The sequence below is a fragment of the Amphiura filiformis genome, chromosome 4 (genome assembly GCF_039555335.1).
Source record: "Amphiura filiformis chromosome 4, Afil_fr2py, whole genome shotgun sequence".
Classification (NCBI taxonomy): Eukaryota; Metazoa; Echinodermata; class Ophiuroidea; order Amphilepidida; family Amphiuridae; genus Amphiura; species Amphiura filiformis.
Genome location: NC_092631.1, coordinates 29,935,095 through 29,944,773, shown reverse-complemented (window position 1 = coordinate 29,944,773; position 9,679 = coordinate 29,935,095). Strand labels below are relative to the sequence as shown.

The window sequence follows — 9,679 nt, the reverse complement described above, 5'->3', positions numbered from 1 at the left end:
AGTGATATCGAACCTTAGGTATAGCGAACCTTTTTCGTAATTAGTGATAACGAACCTTAGAGATAGCGAACCTTAGAGATAGCGAACCGTCGAGTTCAAACTTTTTTTTTATTTTAAGGACTTGATGGGTCAAAAATATAGTTATTGATTCATTAAAGCGACACTTTACTGTTGATGAGCTTTTGAGTTATTTTGTAATATTTGGACTTCATGCATCTTCTTCTTTTTGCCTAGTTAGTTTTTTAAACCGGCCAAACTGTTAACAAATTGCCAGTTTTTGCCATTTGACATGACCCTTGCACAGTGTTCCAAAAGTTTGTTCTTACGGAGTTTGTGATAGTGATATCGAACCTTAGAAATACCGAACCTTTTTCAAAATTAGTGATATCGAACCTTAGGTATAGCGAACCTTTTTCGTAATTAGTGATAACGAACCTTAGAGATAGCGAACCTTAGAGATAGCGAACCTTAGAGATAGCGAACCGTCGAGTTCAAACTTTTTTTTATTTTAAGGACTTGATGGGTCAAAAATATAGTTATTGATTCATTAAAGCGACACTTTACTGTTGATGAGCTTTTGAGTTATTTTGTAATATTTGAACTTCATGCATCTTCTTCTTTTTGCCTAGTTAGTTTTTTAAACCGGCCAAACTGTTAACAAATTGCCAGTTTTTGCCATTTCGCAGGCAAAAACAGGTTTCAACTGAACCATTGGGGTCAAAGGTCATTAAGGGGGTAATTGCATTATCTCTGGACGGGTAGGGGTATGGGGCTCAAACTCGGTGACATCAAATCTCATGACCAGGGGAACATTTTACAGGGGTCAGGTCAAAGGTCATGCAGAGGCCAAATTTTAGAAATGCATTTCCTGGACATCTGTAGGTGGTACGGGGCTCAAACTTGGTGACAACAAACTTAATGATCAGAGGAACATGTTGGAACACTTTGCAGGGGTCAAGTCAAAGGTTATCTGGGTCCAAATCTTAGAACTTCATTTTCTGGATAGCTGTAAGGGGTATGGGGCTCAAACTCCGGTGGAACATTTTGCAGGGGTCAGGTCAAAGGTCATGTAGAGGTCAAATTTTCTAAATGCATTTTCTGGACATCTGTAAGGGGTACGAGGCTCAAACTCCGTAAGAACAAACTTTTGGAACACTGTGCAAGGGTCATGTCAAATGTCATCAGGGGTCAAATCGTAGAATTACATTTTCTGGATATCTGTAAGAGGTACGGGGCTCAAACACGGTGACAACAAAGACCAGGGGAACATTATGGAACATCATGCAGGGGTCAGGTCAAATGTCATCTGGAGTCAAATCTTAGAATGGCATATTTTGGACATCTGTAATAAATACTGTTCTCAAACTCGGTGACAACAAACCTCATGACCAGGGGCGCATTTATGGAACATTTTGTAGGGGTCAGATACCTCCACAACACCAACATGCCCCAGCTAGGTTTGTGGTCTATGGCACCATTTGCCACTAGTTTTTTTCTTCTTTTTTTGATTCATAACAAAATGCGATCGATATATTTTAGAAAGTTCAAGGTAATAGGCCTACATGTAGTGCTGACGTTGAAAAACTTAAATAGTTGGCGACACTCCTCTATTTTGTATAAAACATGAATAGGGTCGTTGTACGTGTTTCACCCTGGATTTCACCTAAGTTGAATTCTAACCGTGGTGACAGGTTCTTTATTAATGTTCTTTGTACTCATTCAAGTGTGTGATTGTGGTGACTCTTGCATGCCATATTTGTCACGCAGGTACACCTTTGACAAACCAGCAGGTATACACATGACTAGCCGGCAGTGGTAAAGAACACAACCTGTTTCGTCAGACTGACTTACTGGAATCATAGATACTAATAGTCTTCAATTTTAAATCAAATACACAAGTTGCTGAAAAGTATCAACATGGAGAAGGGGGCATTGGTGTTGATATTCATAATAGTTTGCATTACGGTTGTTACATCGTCTCCATTGCAACCTAAAGCCAGGGAAATAGTAAGTATTGAATTTATATTAAAATGGATTTAGTGAGTCATTTCACTCATGTCGCATGTGGCAAAAATGCAAGTAATCGAAAATAATGAAAGTGCTAAGGAGTGTATCATTTGTATAGACTTAGCTAAAGCTTTTGACACAATTGACCATATTATTCTTTAAGTTCAATGGACGTATTACTACTAAATAAGATTTAGTATACGTTCATGGTTCAATTCAGTTTATTTCATCAAATTCCAACCACTTTGTACAATGGTTATAAAAAAAGGCTTTTACAAACACCGCTTAATGTACGATCTTATAATATACAATTGGTTAATTTTATTCAAACCTGATTTTTTGGCAAACTTCAAATGTTTACACATGTCCCAACTTACACCTATACAACATGTACAATGTAGGCCTATATGAAATCAGCTAAATTTGTTGTGTTTGTAGGTCAACAGAGCAAAGTTCGACATAAAGCATTTCCCCGGCATATTTCATGACTAATATTCTCCTATAGATATGATAGAACTACATGTTAAACAGCCAAAATAACCAATAGGGTTTTTTTTCACTTTATACCTTGTTATATTTCAGATCAAAATGGACAGAAACCATTCTCGACAATTATTACTAGTATTATTTCAGCATTTTGAGTACAGAATAAAAAAATTAAAAATGTGAAGGAATCATATAGATCATGCAGCCATCAATAATTTATTAAAGACATCATGCATCAAAACTTACAAATCAACGGAAATGGGCAGAAAGTTCGTCTTTACCCTTAGCAATAAAGTATTCTGTTTACCTATTAAATTTAAAGCCATATTATAACATTATCATACAAAATAGATTAGCATTTCTTTGCCATAAAATGTTTATGTTAGTTTTTACTGTCAGATACAGGGTGTAACAATAAAAATTTGTACAATTTTGAAAATAGAATTAACCAAGTATGCCGCTAATTTTTTGGTTTGATATTTATATGTCTATCAAGCAGTCAGCCACCTGGACAACCGATTCTTTAGAAATGCTTAGTCGCGCTAAAAGTCGATCGATACATGTTAAAATCAGCACAATTCAGAGATACACCTTTTTGCTATGAAATTAATTTTCTCGGTCAAATATAAAGCAATAATTTTTTTTTTTTGTCAGTTAAAAACTTGGTGCTTGGATATACATTTTTTTTTAAAATCCTGGTGTTAAAATTAAGCATCAAATTGTGTCTTTTAGTGTGATATTTTTGATTTTTATAGGCCTTGAATTCGCCCGCGAGCTTTTTACGGAATTCATGTTTTAGCGTCTCAAACTAATATAGTTTGCTAAAGAAAGATATTTCCCACCCTGTAAGGCACATCGTGTGCGTCTATATGTTATAGTTTTGTCAGAATTTCCGTTTTTGTCAGTACTTTTATCTCGAGAGCAACCAGCAGAAATAGTCGATATTTCCTTTGTTGTTTATCCAGGTCAATTTTCCATTGAAAGCAAATTGCCCGACCAGCGATTTGGTAGCCCAAATCCCCAATTGAGTGTTCTGGTTAAACATGATCAGTAGGAGCGCTATAGGCCTGGGAATTTCTTTGCTATATTGAAGTTCTAGCAACACTGTAGCCATGCCGGTATTCCTATTAAACCCAGGGATATCGATCCACAATGCTAGTATTAGCCTCAGATTTCACGCGTTGATTTTGAAAAATGGTCAGCCGGCAGTAAAAATGGTGAAATGAAAACGAAATGAATTCTGACAAAACTATGATATATCGCTCACGGTGATGTGCGTTAGAAAGTTGGGAAAAATCCTTCATTAGCGAACTATCTTACTTTGAAAAGCTAAAAGGTTGATCCAAAAAAGGCTCGCGGGCAGAGTTTAAGCCTATCAAAATCGAAAATCTTACACTAAATGACTAAATTTCACGCCTAAGTTTAACACTAGAATTTGAAAAAAATACAGTATCAAGCACTACAATTTTTCCTGACATTTACTGAAAAAATGAAAATGATTGCTTTTCATTTGGCCGAGAAAATTAATTTTACATCGAAAAGGTGTAACTAAAAATTTAGCTCATTTCAACACCAAATTCGATCGTTTGTATTGCCTCATTAAATGACTGAGTGAGCCTTGCATAACAAAAGAATCGGTTGTCCAGGATGCTAACTGCAAGATAATTTCTTTAGCCATCAGATAAGCTTTGTTCCAATAAAATCGATATTAAACAAGTGAAGATACGGCAAATTATGTAACCTAGTCTTAAAACTGCCTTTGTCTACTAAGTGTTACAAAAGTGGCTGAATAGAGTTAAACCCCCGGGGTTGAACCATGGACCAACCTGAACGGTACTCTCATTATAGGTAGTTTTAAACAATGGGGTATTTGAAGTGGTAGAAATGATTCCATAATAGAACATCTCCTTGAGTTTTTGAAAGTCACAACTAAGCACTTACATAACAACCTCATTTACTAGAAATCGTGGCTGCAGCTCAACAACTTCATCAGGATCGTTCATAAAAGTCACTGATAAATAATGTTCTCAAGACAGATCCAAATAAGTAAAATTAGGTACTCACTAGAAACACTACCACTCACCACTACCAGAGTGAACAAGATTCCTGACAGGAATCGAAATATTTCTAGTGAGTACCTAATTTTACTTATTTGGATCTGTCTTGAGAACATTATTTACCAGTGAACTTCACTTTCTGTCAAGCAGAAACCATAAGATATTTATAGCTCCTTTTCCAAACTCTCGTCTTTCATCAAGGCATACAATGACAATGAACTATGAGAAGTATGTAGAATTTGTTAACAGAAATGCTGGTAATAGTGGTCGCCCCAGAACAGTTAGAAGCCCAGCTGAACTTAATTTCAAAATTTTATTGTAATTGTACTAGCTTGTACTTATGGATGCAAAAACTGTTTTCAGTTTTACTAATCTCAGGGATATGAGAAATTACTTTGTCTATATAATTTGAACGAAATTTCATGACTTCATTTATAGATTTTAAAGAAATATTATATTATTGTTAAGTTCATGTTAATTATACGAAAAAACACCACTTATAACTCTTTTGTGTCAGTTCTTTGATGTTTAATACACGATAAGCATATATGTGACCGTACAGCACGAATGAGCCGTAAATGTCCTCAATTGTATCCTGAGTTACAGTGTAAAATGGGCATGAAGGTCGTATTCATAGGTACCTCAATTTGGTGCTACGTGTACCTCATTTAATGAGATACACGTAGCACCAAATTGAAATACCTATGAATATGACCTTCATGCCCATTTTACACTGTAACTCAGAATACAATTTAGGACATTTACGGCTCATTCGTGCTGTACGGTCACATATACGCGGTTCAAACTTGATATGCACAAACATGGCAAAAGTGGCCCAACACGTTTTCTGTACGATTTAATTAATCGGAAATAACTTTTGAACCCAAGCTAGTAAAGAAACCAACTAAACGTCTTCTTTTAGCCAAGATATTACTGATTGTATTGCATATAAAATTTGTGCCATAACTCTTTTAGTATTTTCCTGAAAAGTCAAAAATATATGTATAAATTATTTTATTGTTAAACCCTGTATATCCGCTTTTATTTTTGAGCCGAACAACTACGGCAAAGCAAAGAAAATTGGAATTTACTACCAGCGCGTATGTCGCCAATACGTATTACTCCTTCGGTCATGTTATGGTACGACCCTTTGTTGTGTAGATCACCGTTCCGCACGCCGTGTACGTACTGTGTGTTATGAACATCGTGTATGTGTTGGACTAATAATTCCATCGTAATAATAAGACGCCGGTTCCGGCGCTTTATTCAAAATCTCGGATTTTGACAAACCTAAAGCACCTAGAGTCTTGATTTTTGCACAGGAAAAACACTTTTTATTCACAACAGAATAAGTATACGATAAGCTTAAAATCTGGGAGAGGTGGATTAATTTTTCATTTTTTGTCGGGGGGAGGGGAGGGGGCACAGCGTCATCTCCAGATAAATAATTATGTTAGTGGAAACTAACCAATAGAAATACACCCTGCAGCAAAGTGCGTGGGTCTGTAATCTTCACCGTCAAGCGCCGCTTTATAAAATAAGCTGAATTTATACTGCGTCGATGAACGACGAAAGACTGATCCCTTGGTCAAAGGTAGCTCGCAAAAAAAGGAGTTCTATCTCATTGGCTAAAAACCAATCGGTCAGTCATATAGTATAAATTCAGCTATATGAGATGTCTCATCCAATTCCACCAAATTCTATTTGACGGGGACAATCAAACTTGTAGTGTTTCACTGTTTCTATAGAATTGACAGCCTCTTTGCCAATACGAACACATTCCTGTTAGCCCACATAGTTTCAATGAGATGATTTGAAATGACCGCCACTTAAGGTATACTACACCCCCTGATAAATTTTGTGACTAATTTAGCATTTTTCTCCAAAAATAACTACACACTGGTAACAAAAGTTATGTATATTATAGGGGCAATGAATCAAATTACTTCACTGAAATTCCAGTGATTCAAGACAAGTGGTTCATTATATATGTTAAGAATGAGATATAATGAGATACATTCTAGCAGTGCCTCTTTTCTTATCATAAATAATGTACCGCTTGTCTTGAGTCACTGAAATTCCAGTGTAGTAACTGGATTCCTTGCTCCTATAATTGGCCTCAAACATAACTTTTGTTACCAGTGTGTTATTAGATTTGGAGAAAAATGCACAAATAGTCAGAAATTTATCAAGGGGTGTAGTACCACCTTAAGATCATTTTATTCCTAGCTTTAATGTAAAAAAGAGAAACACGTTGTGCTATCTATACATGATGCAGTCATGTCTACAGTAGAATTCATCTCGACCTTTGCAGGACTTAACCCCATTAAAAGCTATTAAACCAAGATAACACTCATTGAAACAGCTCAACTGATTAAATCGGATCTTCTCTGGTTGTGCACAAGTGACTGTTTTCATGTGCGATATCGCAATAAAGATGGTATTCATAGCTTCAGTTGGGTAACCGATTATAAAGGAAACGAAAGGAAACAATGTTATGTGTGGCTTTGTTCACGAAATCAGACAATGTCGTGCTTTTTGTAAACCAGCATTCTTGAAAATGAGCAACATAATGATTTTTGACTTAACACGGTTTAGAAATAATTTCTTCATATTTTTGGTGTTATCTGTCGTTTACATATCCTTCCTAAAACACCAAAGTACGAGTATTTCCAAACATCTAAATTTGCTAAAATTTAGGACATGTTACAAAACTATATTGTCTAGAATTTTAGAAGAGTACTTTTAATATTGGCCGGTTATTTTTCACACAGCGACGTTAACTAGGCAATGTACTATTACCTATAACATTAACTAAAACACCAAAGTACGAATATTTCCAAACATCTAAATTAGCTAAAAATTTAGGACATGTTAAAAACTATATTTTCTAGAACTTTAGAAGAGTACTTTTAATATTGGCCGGTTATTTTTCACACAGCGACGTTAACTAGTCATATCCCCATACTGTTAACGTAGGGCTATTTGTAAAGGTCACGCGTCAATGGGAAAGAGCACTGTGTATTGTGTATAGGAAAACGGACAGTAACTGCAGTATGAGTGGGTCTGAATTGGGCTATTAAACCGAGTATGGCGTATCAGTGGTGGTGTCATTATGCTATTGCTATTCATAAGTTAGATCTTTGAATACCTACATCTCGACTTGCGTATCCCGTTATTTTATACAAACCTATTGTAAGGCTTAAGGGTAGACGAGGTATTGTTGGTCGAAACAACCTAAAAATCGATTTTCATTATGTAGATCAATATATTATTAAAAATTAACACCTTGATGTTTTGCAAAAGTTCATTCTACAAATCGTATACTTCGCAAACGTGCTTAATTTATTGTTGCTAATTAGTTATATACGTTTTACAAAAGTGTTGTTGTTTCAGCCCTCTTTACAACGTAACTCAAGAACCGCAGCACCTATAAAAGTATATCTGTGATATTTTAATTCTTCTACACGCTCGCTATGAATTGAACAATGCAGTTTTTGCCAAAGCTCACTACCATTCGTAAGATGCTGTGAACTACCAAATCACAACAGTTTAAAATAACTAATAACCTTAAACCTTAAGCTCCCGGGGTAAGAATTAATCTGTACATAACAGTCAGCTACCTGCACAACCGATTCTTTTGTTCTGCAAGGCTCACTCAGTCATTTAATGAGGCAATACAAACGATCGAAATTGGTGTTGAAATGAGCAAAATTTTGAGTTACACCTTTTCAGTGCAAAATTTTTTTTCTCAGCCAAATGAAAAGCAATAATTTTCATTTTTTCAGTAAATGGCTGGAAAAACTATAATGCTTGATACTGATTTTTTTTTAATCCTGGTGTTAAACTTAGGCCTGAAATTCAGTCATTTAGTGTAAGATATTCGATTTTTATAGGCTTCAGCTCGGCCCGCGAGCTTTTTCTTGGATCAACCTTTTAGCTTTCAAAGTAATATAGTTCGCTAATGAAGGATTTTCCCCAACTTTCTAAAGCACATCACCGTGAGCTATATATCATAGTTTTGTCAGAATTTCCGTTTTGATTTCACCATCTTTCACTGTCGGCTGAAAAAATTTCTAAATCAACACGTGAAATCTAAAGGCTAGTACTATCATTGTGGATCGATATCCCTGGGTTTAATAGGAATACCGGCATGGCTATAGTGTTGCCAGAACTTCAATATAGCAAAGAAATTCCCAGACCTATAGCGCTCCTACTGATCATGTTTAACCAGAACACCCAATTGGGGATTTAATCGCTGGTCGGGCAATTTGCTTTCAATGAAAAATTGACCTGGATAACAACAAAGGAAATATCGACTATTTCTGCTGGTTGCTCTCGAGATAAAAGTACTCACCATTGCCTACTTTTACTTAGTTTGACATTTTCGGATCATGAATGGAAAAAGGGTAAAACAAAAACGGAAATTCTGACAAAACTATAACATATAGACCCACACGATGTGCTTTACAGAGGTGGGAAATATCTTTCTTTAGCAAACTATGTTAGTTTGAGACGCTAAAACATGAATTCCGTAAAAAGCTCGCAGGCGAATTCAAGGCCTATAAAAATCAAAAATATCACACTAAAAGACACAATTTGATGCTTAATTTTAACACCAGGATTTAAAAAAAAAATGTATATCCAAGCACCAAGTTTTTAACTGACATTACTGAAGAAAAAAAAAATTTTTGCTTTATATTTGACCGAGAAAATTAATTTCATAGCAAAAAGGTGTATCTCTGAATTGTGCTGATTTTTACATGTATCGATCGACTTTTAGCGCGACTAAGCATTTCTAAAGAATTGGTTGTCCAGGCGGCAGACTGATAATCCCAGCCTGTATATTGAAATCAAAATAACAAATTCGGATTTTCGGATTATCCCTTCCAGGGCCGTCGCTAGAGGGGGGTATGGGGGGTGACACCCTCAATACACAATTTTGACTGCTGTCGTCAAAACCATGTGACTCTCGGCAAATGTAGTCATAGGTATGTGTGATTGTCGGCAAATTGTGAGAGGCATATAAAAGAGTAATGTGTTACGAAATTGTGCTGTTGTATTAGACCTACTGTTAAAGGTCCGTAACCCGATCGACAGCATCATCCCCCGATTTTTTTCATTGTTGA

The 9,679-nt window shown here is 35.8% G+C and overlaps 1 protein-coding gene across 1 annotated transcript in view; it reads left to right on the top strand.

The window, feature by feature from the left end:
- The first annotated feature begins 1,745 nt into the window (after positions 1-1,745).
- LOC140150783 (uncharacterized) overlaps positions 1,746-9,679 on the top strand; it is a 32,352-nt gene continuing 24,418 nt past the window's right edge. Inside the window, exon 1 of the mRNA XM_072172901.1 lies at positions 1,746-2,007. Coding sequence (XP_072029002.1) covers positions 1,918-2,007 — 90 coding nt within the window. The 5' untranslated portion in view covers positions 1,746-1,917. The remainder of the gene's footprint in view (positions 2,008-9,679) is intronic.